Source organism: Cynoglossus semilaevis, chromosome 10 (assembly GCF_000523025.1).
Source record: "Cynoglossus semilaevis isolate Cse_v1.0 chromosome 10, Cse_v1.0, whole genome shotgun sequence".
Lineage (NCBI taxonomy): Eukaryota > Metazoa > Chordata > Actinopteri > Pleuronectiformes > Cynoglossidae > Cynoglossus > Cynoglossus semilaevis.
Genome location: NC_024316.1, coordinates 3,485,893 through 3,500,639, shown reverse-complemented (window position 1 = coordinate 3,500,639; position 14,747 = coordinate 3,485,893). Strand labels below are relative to the sequence as shown.

The 14,747-nt window shown below is 43.5% G+C and overlaps 1 protein-coding gene across 4 annotated transcripts in view; it reads right to left on the bottom strand.

The window, feature by feature from the left end:
- Positions 1-14,747, bottom strand: part of scn8aa (sodium channel, voltage gated, type VIII, alpha subunit a) — a 40,636-nt gene that overhangs the window by 8,213 nt on the left and 17,676 nt on the right. For 3 of the 4 annotated variants that reach the window (XM_025059273.1, XM_025059272.1, XM_025059271.1), the window contains 10 exons: positions 14,133-14,411; positions 11,894-12,029; positions 11,419-11,657; positions 10,312-10,485; positions 9,859-10,215; positions 8,607-9,080; positions 8,094-8,211; positions 7,481-7,635; positions 6,910-7,083; positions 2,388-2,510 (listed from right to left, as the gene is read on the bottom strand). In XM_025059273.1, the coding sequence (XP_024915041.1) occupies positions 2,388-2,510; positions 6,910-7,083; positions 7,481-7,635; positions 8,094-8,211; positions 8,607-9,080; positions 9,859-10,215; positions 10,312-10,485; positions 11,419-11,657; positions 11,894-12,029; positions 14,133-14,411 (2,229 nt within the window). Of the gene's footprint in view, positions 1-2,387; positions 2,511-6,909; positions 7,084-7,480; positions 7,636-8,093; positions 8,212-8,606; positions 9,081-9,858; positions 10,216-10,311; positions 10,486-11,418; positions 11,658-11,893; positions 12,030-14,099; positions 14,412-14,747 lie in introns of all 4 variants that reach the window. The other variant, XM_025059274.1, reaches the window with a different exon arrangement.

Sequence of the window (14,747 nt, the reverse complement as noted above, 5' to 3'; positions counted from 1 at the left end):
AAGTCCTGTTTGTTTCACTCTGTGTTACCAGGCCAACCTGAACTCATACTACATACAGCCAATGAATGGAGTCTTTAACAGGGGAGTGGGTCCCATTCCCACAATTAAAAATCTGACCCCAGAATCTATCCATTGATGTCTGCTGATGATGCAGTGACATCACATTTTAGTCACTGGAACTTTATTATAAATGAGTACAATGAGATACGGTATTAATTTTAATTTATCCTCTTATCGTCCATTAGCTTCATTAGCGTTATTTCTTTATTGCTACACAATAAAGAAATAAGTTTCAATCTATATATTTTTAAAATATATTTTTAAGGTATTTCTCAAGTTTTATTTACATCGCAGGGAATTTAGTTACTGCAATTCTTCTGAAAACACTAGCTTAATTTGGAAGTACTTATCTAAACATGCTAAATGCAGAAATAGAATTCACTTTGGTCTTGTAAGGACAGTACTTCACTACTACTGAATTATTACTGTTTTTGTCAAACTTGTTCCAATTACAAATAACTCACAGTAATATGTTTACGCCTTAATATTTACTTTGGGGATGTGGTTCTTTGGGTTACACTCATCTCCCTTTCTTTTCCAAATATGACCAAAGCCGACTTTGTCTCTGGGTCTGCAAACGCATCCATTATTGAAGGACAGTTTCTCTAAAGTCCTGTTAAAAATCCCCCGCTCTGTAAATAAGACCTTAGTGAAAGGTTTTCTTTAATAATAAGAGATTCCTAAAGGTGTGATACTATTATAACAGTCCTGTGCAAACATCCCTCCAGACACAGAACTCAAAGTAGGAGCTGAATCCAGCCTGTTGTTGTCTCCCACTTCCTGTGGTGGTGGAAGGCAACAGGAAGCCAGGACCTGCTGTTACGCTACGTATTCTGTAGTATGTGGTGCCATGACATGACAGCAGTAATGCCTAGTGGGAAATGTCAGCCTCATATATTTGCTAAGCTTCTGCCTGCTTTCCTGACACAATAAAAAAACCCAAATCAAATATTTAACATGAAGCTTCATCTGAAGAACAGACTGCTTCCAGAATGAACCGTTAGAAGATCAGTCCAGGAATTTGATCTTTGTGGCTAACACGGCAGAAACTTAACAAATACTTTCCTCCCAAAGCCACAGCACCAAAGTGTGTGCTTTCTGTCTCAGTCCCTGATGCAGAAAGATCCTGGACAAACAGGAGAGAGTGTGTGGGGTGACCCACCAGCGGTCTGGCCACGCCCAATCAGGTCTTGGTGAAGTGAGGAGTGGAGGATTAAGTGGGGTGCAAAGGAAGAGGAACAAGGAGGAGTGGAGTAGGGTGGGGTGGTTGCTGCACAGTGTTGTGCATGTGGGGAGCTGATAAGGTGGGGTCGGTCTGAGGTGAGGAGGAGGAGCTCAAACCAGAAGAAGAGTCAACCAGTCCAAGAGTGTGAGATCAGAGAGAGTGAGAGACAGGAGGGACTACAGGTGACAACAACCAGGCGCAAACCTCTCGCTTCCACCATTCATAAGAGCGACCAATCAGATCTATGGATGCTGGGAAGCGACAGCTAAAGCAACCAGAGGATTAGTTGCAGTGAAAATCCAGCAAACCACTGATTTTGTGTCACAAGTACAACAGAATCATCTGAGTGGTTGATCGGCCGCCACCCTGCAAACTGTTTTTGGTGTGAATGGTTGAGCAGAAGTGTCCCACAGCTGCCTGGTTCCTGCTGGTTGTTCTCCAAGTCAGATGCCCAGATGTGTTTAGGATGGTGTGAGCTGGGAGGGAGGGGGTGGTTATGGGAGTAGAAAGGGGTAAAGGTGGGGGGTTATGGGAGCGTCAGGAGAGGGTGGGGGGGTCTCACTTGAAAGCAGTGGTTGAAAATCAGGCCAAATGAAGAGCTACGTGTTGACTTGAATGTTCTGTGAGATGACATGTTGGTTGGTTGGTTGGTTGGTTGGTTGGTTGGTTGGCTTTTAACCAGTTTCCCATTTGGCCAATTGTTAAGACACAAAGTTCGATGTGAGTATTTCCTAGTTTGTGTGATGAGGCAGCTTAAGCTGATCATTTTTGTACGTTTGGGTTTCTTAGTAAAAGTCAATTGAAATGCATGTGATTCTGCCAACAGTTTGGCTTCACTGTGACTTCACTCAGTCTCCCAGCTGCATCATGACTCGTTCTTTCACACTAACAAAGGCATGGAAGAGGATTGCGCGTGGAAAGGTGTGACTTCTTGGCTTTCATTTCCTGCTATTTAAAAAAAAAACAGCCCCCCCCCCCCATTGTAATGGACGCTTTTCATCCTCTTAGTTTGACTTTTTTTTTTTTTTCAGATCAGTTCTAGCATGCTTTAAACTGCTGAATGGGCATGCGGAAGGATCAGCTGCTTAGCTTTGGATCTTACCCTCATCCCTTCAAAACGTGACAAGGCTCTGAGGGGTCTCAAGGCCCTTAGTGTCCTGAGTGATTTAATGGGCCCTAGATCGGAGTAGCCCAGCGCATTAGCTACAAGGCTGACTATAGACACCTACACAAAAACAGAGAAGCAAAAGAGGTTCCAAACTGTTAGAAGTGAGAATATTCACTAGGGAAGAGAGACGGCCCTGGCATAGGTGGGCAGTTGCTCGACACACACACATAAATCTATGCATGTATATGCATGTATAATATTGCATTTATACATGCATATACACTAAGAGAGAAGGTCAATGTTTAGTATAGGATTTATGTGCGTAGTATTTTTTTAGTAGCAGTAGGCCATAGGGATTGTTTGTTATTTTGGGGCAGTTGACGAGATGTGAAAACTCCTTTGTACCTGCAAAAAACGGTGGTTGAGAGAGAGAGAAAGAGAAGAGATAGAGACATAAGAGGGTAAATTAGGCAGAGAAGACTGCTACATGATTTAGTCAAGTTACAAGCCAAGGGACGGGAGGAGGAAGGAGTCGAGGAAGGGGGAGGAGAAAGGTTACCCTGGAGAAGCTGATAAAAACCCAACAGACTTGAGAGCCTTACCCTTGCCCCTCTAACACTGTCTCTCCATGTCGCTCTTGGGCTGAGGCATAAAATCCCATATAATTTAAGACAGACAAACTAATGGAACCTAAGAGAAAGAATACAAGTAAACATGTACAAGTGTGTAATTTGGACATTTTTCTCATTTTGTTTTTTCTCAGACATCAAATCAAACATTGTGGACTCAAGAAGGAGAGACACGGTCACGTCATCACACAGATAACAGGGGAGGAGGTTGAGGATAGACTGGATAGTTATTAGCACTGGAAAAGGACAAAAATACACAGAGTACGGTCAAATGTACACACGGTTAAGAACAGGGTCTCAAGGAAACTGGTGCTCGCAGCAGCCGACAATAAACATTCTTAGGGGCGTAAAATTATGTAAAGTAAGTTTTTGTCTTTGGAATGATCCAAAGAGAATTTTAGGCAGTTATGAAGTTACTCCACTGCTCAGAAGTCTGGACGATCTGAGCTGAAGATATACGTATTCAGTCATTAGCAATACAGGAAATGTGCAGAGTACAGTGTGGTCAATACTCTACTCTCTAATGTCCTCTGACAGATACTCAGCGGTGGAGACGTGACCTGTCTATGTTGAGGTCACATCAAGTGTGTTTCAGCAGCCATTACAGACTTCCTGTGAAGCCTGGATCTTGAGATAAAATCATTTATTCTTGGTTGATAGAGTTTGTTTGTATCCTTTTAGGGACAAAGCGAACACTAGTTTCCTTTCCAAGGAGGGAAATAACAGTGAGAGTTTTAACAGTCAACACATTTTAGAGCATCTCTAACCATTCACCTACACCAACGGTTCAAACTCACCGGAAGGAGAACACAACATCCAAAGCTTACCAAAGTCACGGAGGGGGAAGATATTTCCAGGCCAAATCTTAATTTTAAGATTCTCAATTTCCAGGAAAGTTATTCCTTTTCAGAGTTAAAACCTAACTTATCAGGTAATGAATTTGATAAAAACTAATTCAAAAGTTGTTAAGATTAGATGAGGTCGAACTTTAGTTCCATTTCTGAGGTTATGGTCAGTCTTATTTGACTTAACCCACATCCTTCTGGATTAGATCCAGTTTTTGTTCAATTACTTCCAGTTTTGTCTTGACTTGTCTTTTCCTGTAGAAGATAAATCTGGAATGAAACATGCCGACTTTTGTGGAAAGTTGGAGTTTGTTAATTCTTATTTCAGTCCAGGATGTCCTGGATTAGGCCTTACACTCAAATTCAAATTCAAATGTCTAAATCTCTTATTTGTGGGATGATGTTTTCTGGTAAATTGGCAGTAAAATAAAGATTTGGCCTTTCTCCAAACCACAGTCTTTGGGGTAATTTTCACCTTCAGCCTGACCCCTTGAAGAGTCCCCTCTCCTTGGGGAGCCTGGCCTTTGGCCCCCTGCTGGGCCAGCTGTGCCGTAGCAGCCTCAGCGCATCAGTGTCCTTCTCACAGAGCACTGCAAGGCAGAGCCAATGACATCTGGGGCTGTGATCCCATGATGACGACAGCACAAACCCAGAGCCTCACAGAAAAAAAACAAACTGAAAACAAATGGAAAAGAAACACAACAAAACAATGATAATACTCTGAGTGAAAAAATAAAAATAAAAATGTGAATGGAGAATGACTCCCCCCTGTCTCACCCTCACCTAACCCTGACTGAAGAACTAGCATTAGAGAAATAGTTACTCCTATTTCTGCAACAGAAGGAAATAGTCAATACTGTACTCCTTTAGTTCTTTACATTACCTCTTGCGATAATGTAGTTATTGTTTAATACAGATTTACATCTATGACTATTACCTCAACAGTACCTTTCCTGCCCCTGATGTTTAGCCACATCACACATAAAAAAATAGCAAAAATTCCTGAAAATGAAAACAAGAGATAACGAAGCAAATGAAGGACAGAAAGATAAAACGCAAGGAAAATGAGGAGGAAATCATACACGGTAAAAGGAAAGATACAGGCCGGTTCAATGATGGTTGGCCCCGCCCCCACTCTCTGAGTCCATGGCAACGGTTTGACCCCACAAGACGGGACAAGGCAGAGGCAAATCACAAGCCAGACTCATCAAACACAAGCCTTTCTTGTGAAGGGGGAGCGCAAGTGAAGACCAAACTTACCACTGGCCGCCTGTCACCCACCATCATTACATCACAGCAAAGTACAACATCAGCACATTTCTGGGAGGGGGGTCAAGGGGGGGGGCTTTCAAGAAGAAACAAGAGGAAGGTGAGGAAAGAAAGGAAGGGGACGGACACCTCTGTCTGTTTGACATGTGCAGGTTTAACAGGGAGGCAGTTGGACATCTGAACTACTGTACGTTTAAGACAAAATATCATGTTGGCTCCTACACAGTGGTGTGCACAGGTCTGAGACCGCCACAAAAACGACCTTTGCTCATTGTCTGCTCTATCAGTTAACTTACATACGGTCCCTTAACAAGCCAGTTACTATGCACTGATTTTGTTGAGATTGCTGATCAGGCATGTTACATTTTTTATGTAATATCTGCTTAGGATCGAGCACAAAACCTGGATTTAAATTGGAATCTTTGGTTCATCAAAAAAAAAATTCTCGAAATGATAACAAAAAGAAACTATTTACAATAGGACACGACAAAAAAGTTGTGTGACAAGGGGTGGGGGCTCTGTAATGTTTCAGGGCTGCATTTCAGCCTGATTTAGCCGGGACTAATGTAAAATGTTGTCTTTATATTTTAAGTTGATTTATCTAATAATAATGCGCTTTTTTGTGTTACTTGTTACATATGTTGCCTTTTGACAAACATAGAAATAAATAAAGACTTGTGCTCACCACTGTAGCCATGAAAACAAAGCTGTTAGCTGTGGCAACAACTATGGATAGAAATGCTAATTCTCAGTCTATCTCATTCTGATTCTCTCTGCAGGTTCGTTTTTAGTTAGATTTTGATTCCCCTTCCTTAGTCCTCTTTATCATTATCATCTATCATCACACACATCGGTGTCTCTGCCTTTAGATTAGATTACGTAGGGAATATAATGCCACTGCAAAAGAACAGAACACACAATTAGGGCTGCTCTGGTCTTTCAGATTTGAATGACAGAGAGCAGAGAGAAAGAGAGAGGGAGAGGGAGAGAGAGAGAGAGGACAAAGGCACATATCAAACGTCATCCACATTGTACAGGTCTGAGACACAGGTAAAGACAACGTTACAGAGACACATCCTTGACACGTTGCACTTCTCTGAGAGTCCCTTGAATATGGTCAGAACCAAATATGGGCAAATTGTGCATTCAATTGTCATTCACTTCCCTCTGGTGGGAAACTGAAATTTGAAATTCAGGGAAACGAGCAGGACATTCCATGCTTTCGTCCAGATAGGTGAAGTGAATTTCGAATGGATAAATAATATACATTGATATATATAAATATATATATATATATACTGTATATATATTTTTTTATCAGTGTGCACATTCAAGCTTCTCAGAGTGACCAATCAAGTAAGAGGTGGAATTGTAACTTGATGAGATGTAAAAGGTGAGCGAGGCATTGGTGTGCATCTGGTTTGGACTGACTGTCACACAGCCATGTAAAACACTGTCCTTAAGTTAATGTAAATATATATATAATTGACACCACACCCTCTCACCTGCAAACACGCCATGAAGTAGCAATTTATTTGATAACCAAACCACACCCTGCAGACAGCAACAAGGGCAGCAGTCGGCCTCTGTGGAGGGCATTCTGAATACATCAGTGTCGGAGTTGGAGTGATGAAACAGTGTATATTAAAATATATATATACACATGTATTTCCACCAGCTTACTGCTGTTGAGTCAGGGTGTGGTTCATAAACAGGAAGTAGCTCTTCAATGTAACAGTTAAAAAAACAAAAAGAAATTAGAGTTGCACTTACGTCCACGATGAAGAAGTCCAGCCAGCACCAAGCGTTAGTGAAGTATTTCACAAAACCATAGGCAACCCATTTAAGCAACATTTCCAGGATGAAAATGTAGGTAAAAACCCTGTCAGCGTACTCCAAAATGATCCGAATGGTCTTCCTCTGCTCGATGTACACGTCCTCAAAGGCCTGTGAAGAAACCGGAACATACGGTTAGACGTCGTGATGGCAGTGAAGGCAGCATCAGAGAAAACCAACAAATTGTCATTTTTAAGAAAAATAAATTCAGATCCGAGGATGTACGTTTGTCATCGTTTTTATTTTAGGAGAATTGAACATGCTGGAGAAACTGGCCACGATCATTCCCCAGAAACAGATCTGTTTTGTCTTTCTCAGACCGTCCGGTCAATTAATCACTGACACGGTCCTCCCTCCCCCAACCAAGCAGCTCCAGGACTGAAACGCCACACTGACAAATGTGCTGCTTTAGCTCTTGAACATTAAGATCTTGAACATAAATGAATTCACTGCCTCTTTATTTTAATAACCCGTGTTTTACAGCAAATGCTAACACGGGGTTCCTCACCAGGGCACCACTGCTGAGGAGGATCATGAAGATAATCAGTGTCTCAAACCAGTTGTGCTCCACAATCAGATAGCAGGTTTTTCTCAGGAACCACCAGCTCTTCCCCCAGCCCAGAGTGATGTCCACGTCACAGCATTTGTATTTGGCCACACAAGCTGCGGACACACAGGAGACAGATGATCGCAATGTCCCATAAAAATAGTAATGTGTCAGAAATATTGCCAAAATGTCAAATATGGTGAGTTATTAGCTACAGTATTATTGGAGAAGAAAATCATTTTAAAGCTGGTCTACAACAGACAGAGTCAATAAATTAATAATTAAATAGCCAAGCACATGGATGAAAAGCTGCACAGAAGAAAATGCATGTTTCTCAAAAGATAAATATCCAAACACGACACAGTTAAGGATTATGACATTTAAAAATGCCAAAATTATACAGTATAAAGACTAATTCAAAGTGAATGTATTGTTCCAAAATGTACAGAACAATGATCCACTATATGTATGAAGTGCTTCTTTACATCGTTACAGTCCTCGACCCCTGCTAACCCAGGGGGCGCTCTGCCTTGTGGAGTGGGTGTAATGAGTGCAGCAGGAGCCGCAGCCTCACCATCTGTCCAGCAGGACTCTGGTTCCATGTACTCCTCCACCGGCTCAACCACCACCACCTCCTCAACATCTGGTTTAATGTCGATGGTGCTGCCCTCTGATGAGCTGGTGTCATCCAGCTGCACGTGCACACACAGAACACAGCATTAGTGATCAATCGTGCACATTTTTTTTTCTTCCCAGACTGGAGAGGACGCTATCACAACAGAGAACCACTTTTCTCTTCTGCACGAACGCTGAAATGGAATATGGAATGGCAGATCATGTGCTTTCCAAATCTTCTAAATGCATTTCCTCCAACGACATCAGCAGATATCCATTTCATCTACATTGCTCACTGGCTACAGCCACTCAAGATGACTATTAAATAATGGAGTTGCAGCAGAGATGGTCCAGAGTGGTCGGCCACGCCCATGGTTTTACAGAAGTCAGAGGAACGTGTGAGCAGCAGCAACAAGGTGGAACTCACATGAACCACATCCTGTTTCCTGTCAGACAGAAACCCTCCACTCACCTCTTTGCTGTTCTCGTTGTCCGACTCACTGCTGAAGTCCTCTGTGTTGAGATTCTCAAAGTCGGACTCTCCCACGGCTATGGGCACGCACACGGTCAGGTTGGGGTTGTGGATGAACGACATGTGGTCCTCGTCGATCATGTACTTCCCCACGCTGCTGCCGATGCCGCTGGTGGTGCCGTTACCGTTCTTGGCGTAGTCCAGATCGCGGTTGATGTCCACCCCCGTGTGATTAGCGATGCAGTTCAGTTTCTTGTCGTACATGTCGTCCAGCGGCTTCTGTTCGTCCTCCATGGGCGGCTTCTTCAGCAGGCTGGCCACCAGTATCCTCACCTTGACTTTGATCCACGCGACGCCTTTCTTGATGCGCATGACAGAAATCTGCAGGTTGTTGGGCTCGCCGTCATCGTCTGTCGCCGCCAAGTTGTCAGCACTGAATGAGCTCAGCAGCAAGGCAAGGAACAGGTTCAACACCTTTGGACGCAGACGGAACAACAGTCAGTGGTCAGTCTATGATCACCAGTGTTGGACAGACGACTGTGTTGGACATCTATCATCACTTATTCATAAAAAAAGTCTTTACTAATTACTAAAATCAAACAGTCTCTTTTCATATCACCACTGCTTTTTTGTTAATAATTGATGAAGGAACTATTTTAAGTCTCTCCTCTAGTTTAAAGTCCGGTCGATGCTGTCATGTATTTTTAGTTCAGGCTTCACTGTAACTGTCAGCACTTGTGTTTTTGAAGCCCGTCTTCATGCTGCTCTGCTGTCAGAGCCTCCATCTCAATGAAACTGACATCAGTTTTTGGGGGGAATTTGAAGTCTCCTGCTGCTGGGACACAGTGTGGGGGGGTGGAAGGGGAAATGCTCATTTGACCTTTGACCAGGTCAACTTTTACCATAGAAAAAGGATCTTCTACTGTTCTAAAACTGTGACACACACTAAAGTAGCATCTAGCTCAGAAACATACAGTCCTAGTGATTTATTCTGATATTTCCTAAGCATTAACTCTAGCCACACAGCACGTTCCCATTTGTGTTGAAATCTTTTGGAAACGTGACCTCTTTTTAAAGTCATTAATCGAATGGATGCTTTTTATCAAGTGATTGAGCCGCAGTCACAGAGCATGATGGGAGATTAGAGTCGGTCATTATGGACCGGAGCTTAAAGAAAGTGTAAACATTAGCATCAGGTCTGTTTGGTCCAGATCTGGAGTCAGATAAACCATCACTGGTCTGACAAACTCACCACCAAGTTGCCGATGACCATGACCATCATGAAGACGATGAGACACATGCCCTGACCCGCCACCTCCATGCAGTCCCACATGGTCTCGATCCACTCGCCGCACAGCACCCGGAAGACGATGAGGAACGAGTGGAAAAAGTCGTTCATGTGCCAACGGGGGAGTTCGCAGTCGATGGCGATCTTACACACACAGTCCTTGTAGCTCTTTCCAAACAGCTGCATGCCCACCACAGCGAAGATGAAGACAATAATGGCCAGCACCAGAGTCAGGTTTCCCAGGGCGCCCACAGAGTTCCCGATGATCTTGATCAGCATGTTCAGAGTGGGCCACGACTTGGCCAACTTGAAGACTCTCAGCTGGAGTGGGGTGGAAACGAGAAGGACAGGATTCAGTGGTGACACGAACTCAAATGTGCACTCTCTGTGACTGGATTGGCCCAAATCAGTATTTACCAAACGGAATGACCGCAACACAGACAGGCCTTCGACATCAGCCAGAGCCAGCTCCACTAAACTCAGCGTCACAATGAAGCCATCAAAACAGTTCCAGGCTTCCTGGAAGTAGTAGTAAGGATCCATGGCCACCAGCTTGAAAAGCATTTCCCCTGCAAAGATCCCCGTGAACACCTGCAGGGTGAGACACAGAGACATAAGATCGTTATGACACTGTGTTGAAATGGACCAAGACGTCTGAATTCACAAGGTCAAAGTTGAAAATGGAAGTCGACTTTGAATTTAAATAAATAAAAACACAAACACAACAACTACAAAACAGTAAATGAAAATGAAATCTTTTTTATAGTTTGAGAGGTCCTTAAGATTTTGTGACTTGTTTGTGTGTGTACCTATGTTTCAGCCATTATGTGTGAAATGAGGGTAAGAAAGTGCTGAGTCTTCACAACAGCTATGATAAACTACAAAACTTTCCCTTTAACAGGACAGAGGATAACATTGGTATTCCACAGGGACTTTACATCCCATCATGGAAAGACAAGGGGGGGGGGGGTTCTAAGACACTTTAAGTCTCATTGGCCCACAATGCCTTTCTGTCATTGGTTTTGGTCTTTGTGTTTTTGTGTGTCGTTGTGATGATAATACCAGGTTTGATCAGGCTACAGTGAAAACAGGACTCAGTTTTACTAAGTTTTCAGCCGAGCTGAGTTATCTGATCCGTGATTCAGGCACCATTTTACAAAGTCTATCGATCGACCTCTGTGAAATATTAATGCTGGCCTCCCACCAGTCAGTCAGTCAGTCAGTCAGTCAGTCAGCCGACCAGCAGAGTCAGGCTGGTTTCACTAAAGCAAACATCGGCTCCACTCAGCCAGATCAGAATGGGAACATGTGTGTCTTTGTGTGTGAAGCAATTCAAATCATGTGGAAAAGTGGAAGCAGCCGGTGCTGGAGAACCTCCTTCTACAGAGACAAACGTGCCAGTTACAGTAGAGTCCAGGTTCAGAGCTGATGGAAAGGAACAGAAAAAAAAAAAAAAAAACAAAAAAAAACAACTTTGTCGCCGAGTGAGGTTTTAATAAACAAAGACACAGCAGTGTCACTCACCAGATTTCCTACAGACAGCATATCCTCAAAGTCAGTGGTCATGGGGTAGTGCTCCATGGCCATGAACAGAGTGTTGAGCACAATGCAGATGGTGATGGCCAAATCCACGAAGGGATCCATGACTATCAGGTTCACTATCTCCTTGATCTTAATCCACTGAGGGCTGCACTCCCAGATCAGGTATGTGTTAGCAAAATTATACCAGCATGGCGGACACTTTCGCTGAGACTCCTCCAGTTCTGAAGACATAGCGCGGATCAAACGTCAAAACCAAACATAGTGGCGTGCGCTTGCATACCGCATGCAATGGTATGAAATAATAAGAAAAAATTTATGCATTGTATGTATCTGGTACTCTTCAATATGCAAAGCAGATAAGCAGGAACTTCATGTCAAACTAATCAACCAATGAGAGCAGCCCTAGTTAAAGAATAATGAGAGAGCAGGTTAAATAGCTGGGTTAAAGTGGCAGTACCCTCCACTAGTGTGTTGGTAATGACGCTCATGACACTGTTGGCCCGCTCTTTCCGCCCAAAGGAGGTATTGAGCTGGTCCACAGACACCATCAGGGAGCCCGACAGCTTCTTCTTCACCTCAACCTCAGTAGTCGGCTGTTAGGAGGAGAGGAAGAATCAAGCACCCATGGAGAGGACATGAACACCATCCCATCTCACCACCGGTGGCCGGCGGAGGGAAGTGCACAACAGCATTGGCAGGAAAAAAGTAGTTTAAAGATCAGAATTTTGGGTTCATTAAAAGAAGGCACGTTTCATTCTTCTCTATCTCAATGCTGGTTTCAGGGGAGGTGTGTGTATGCTGTAAATGCATGCAGGTCTCAGCCAATGTGGGAGCAGTGGTCTACGATAACTGTAACTGCTAGCTGTGTGTGCATGTAATTAGCTCGTCTTGCTTATAAAGTCAATGGTTCGTGGGAAACCTGTGTTGCTTCTGCATGAATGCATTTTCAGTCCTGTCATGCAATAATGGAGGCTTTGTTGCCATTGCAATATAATCATCAGGTCATCTAACATGAACGTCCTCCAAATATTCATAGTCATTTGAACATTACTGTTACGTTCTCAGCCTACTTTCAGAACCATACAACTTATATTGCAACCATCAGGTGAAGACCGTCGTAAAAGATCATAATGGAGGCAGGTAGATCAGAGCCATCCAGTTGTCATGCATGAGCATGCTCCAAGTCAAAGAGAAGGAGAGGAAGTAACAAACATCATAGCATTGTTCTCTACTGGTCTATGTCATGCTGGTTAGCTAACCTAAGGGGCTACGTCTACCATGCTAACTAGAATGACTAAGCATGAATTCACTTAAGTTTAACTGGGAAACGTTTGGAAAACAGAAAGAGTTAAAGACAGACGGGGACGACAGCCCTCCTTTGTTTGTTAAGGGTATAATGGAGGCCTGGTAGAGTAACAGAGTAATGTGGTGTGTTAAACGGTAAACTACTGTAGTGTGTCTGTTTGTGGCTCTACAGTGCCGGTTCCCTCCGTTTCACCCGCCTCTTACTGTAGATCTACCCACACAGGCTAGCAGAGGAGCTGGATTCCTGGAGGAGGAACACATCAACACACTGGAGCATGTTAACTCATCAGGAGAGGCTGTTTGTTAACAAAAACAATGGATTATCACTGGAGTGTGTGGACCTGACCAGGTTTGTGCACTCTGTTGGTTTTGTAACACTCGTGGTTACATTTATCAGACAAAAGGACAAAGAGACCACTCTGATTGACCTAGTTCTATGGCATAACAATCTAGACTCTGAAACGCACCCCAAAATTATTGTTTGTTTTTAATTATTTGAAAAACTAAAAATGTTGAATTTTTCCTTTTCCTTTCCTTTTTCCTTTGCCATCAGATTAACACTCCGTGGTCGCCACTGGCTCGTTCTCTCATGTATATGACGCAAAAACAGAACCTAATACTGTATATGTCATGCACAATAAGCTCATTTTTTTACAATCGTACACAGAAAAATAATCTTATGCTGACTGCCTGAGAACCAGGCGTACGTACTGTACTGACCTATTTTATTTACTTTACTCCGTCTGTCACAACATTTTGGGGATGCAGGCCTTCATTTCTGAATTTGTTATGTTTAGCTGAATAAAAGTGTCTCTCACAGCGTCTTTCTTTGTCCTTTTATATGTTGTAACAAAGGCTCAAGTAACTACAAAACTACTGGTTTGAATATTTACATATATTGTGTATATAATGATGTAAACAGTATGATGTTCTTGTTATAAGGCTAGGCTCATTGAGAACAGTCACTGCCTGTACACTGTCGTGTTGTGTTGTTGTATATGTTGAATGCATAGACTTACTGCCACGTGAACATGTTCAAAACTTTGACATTCACTGTTTCAGTCAAACATGGAAGTCACTGACAGACCCAGTTCTACTGACCAATCAAATAAAGGGTTAACTGAGGTATACATTAACTGACAAAATTTGACTTTTTTTTTCTCCATCCTTTGTCTATAGTCGGAGGGCAGCATACACTGCAGGGGCCGGGGGGAGGAGGTAGGGGGCGCGAGCGCTTAGCCAAGAGATACATACGAACTTGCAAAGATGACAGAGTAGAGGAGAGAGAGCCAGAAAGAAAAGGTTTCGGTCGAGAAGTGGGGCCATGCCTAGATAGGTCTACTCATTGACTTCCTTACACTGTCGTCAGTAGCTGCCTTATCTATTTTCACCTCAGGCAGAAGGCGTCCACCGGGCCCGGGGCCGATGAGGGACACCACGCCATTGCAATCCACCGTGCTGTTCCTCTTGCCGTGGTAGCCGCTGTAGCTCCTCCGCCGGTACGGGCTGAACAGGGAGCCTCGGCGCTCCTCGCACTCCTCGACGGTGCTGTGCTCATCGTCGGCAAATTCGTTCTCTGAACCCATGTCCTTACGGCCTTTGAAGCTGAAGATGCTGCTTTTACTGTTATGGCGGGAGAGGAATGGCGAGCCGGGAATACTGAGGAGGGACTGGATAGAGAGGTGGGGGGGGGGGGGGGGAGGAGGCGAGAGAAGAGGAGAAGTGTTAATGGAGCCCACGGTGGTTTCTGACTTGCGATTGATTGCACCATCATTTTTATGCAGTTTGTCATCAGTCCTGTGGCCTTGTTGAAAGGCAACATCTGTGTGAAATATCATGCAGCCAGAACACATTTCCCAGAGGAGGCATTTTCTGCTGGAGGTGTCACGTGACTTAATAAACATGACGGAAATACATAATTAGGTCAGAGATATCCTACACTGTCAAGGTCACCCACACAGACACAGAAAACCCTTACTCACACACACACTCACTCACACACACAC